The following is a 670-nucleotide window of genomic DNA, read 5'->3' as shown; positions in this document are numbered from 1 at the left end:
CTGAAAATTATCATGTAAAAATAAATCTCCAGTTTTCTTATCTAATACAAAATATTTCTGGATATTTTGAGATGTTTTATGGTTGAAATGAAAAGAAATCTTTCCATTGTCTCCAGAATCTTGATCTGTGGCTTTTAAAGTAAGAATTGGTAAATGTCTTTGATGTGAATTATTTATAGAGATGTTGTAGAGTCTCTGTGAAAATACAGGTATGTTATCATTGACATCTGTTACAGATATGTGTACCTTGAGTGTAGCTGTTTTGGGAGGGTTCCCTCCATCTTTAGCTTGAACTGCCAAAATATATGAGTCTTGTAGTTCTCTGTCTAATGTTTCTTCTAGTATGAGTTCAGGTATGAAAATACCATCCTGTTTTGTGACAGAGAGAGAAAATGGTTCACTCTTTCTTATTTCAATTATATATGTAAGTTGAGAATTTTTTATTGAAATATCTTTATCTATTGCATTTAGAAGGGATATTCTAGTTCCTTTACTGTCTGTCTCAGAAAATTTAATTTTAACTTCATTCTGTGGAAATTCTGGTGAATGGTCATTGATGTCATATATTAATATTTTTATTTTCAGGATTTTCATAAACGTTTGTCCCTTTCTCACAGCTACTTTAACTATTCTGTAACATTCCTTGTTGTATGTACACAGAGACTCAGCA

At 30.9% G+C, this 670-nt stretch overlaps 1 protein-coding gene across 1 annotated transcript in view; it reads right to left on the bottom strand.

The window, feature by feature from the left end:
• The window catches only part of LOC106867365 (protocadherin Fat 4), a gene marked incomplete at its 3' end in the record, with an annotated part of 101,855 nt that overhangs the window by 27,591 nt on the left and 73,594 nt on the right, over positions 1 to 670 (bottom strand). The window contains exon 29 of the mRNA XM_052973000.1: positions 20 to 663. Within this exon, the coding sequence (XP_052828960.1) occupies positions 20 to 663 (644 nt within the window). The remainder of the gene's footprint in view (positions 1 to 19; positions 664 to 670) is intronic.

Source organism: Octopus bimaculoides, chromosome 14 (genome assembly GCF_001194135.2).
Source record: "Octopus bimaculoides isolate UCB-OBI-ISO-001 chromosome 14, ASM119413v2, whole genome shotgun sequence".
Lineage (NCBI taxonomy): Eukaryota > Metazoa > Mollusca > Cephalopoda > Octopoda > Octopodidae > Octopus > Octopus bimaculoides.
Note: the sequence above shows the minus strand (reverse complement) of the source record. Positions and strands in the feature narration are given on the sequence as shown.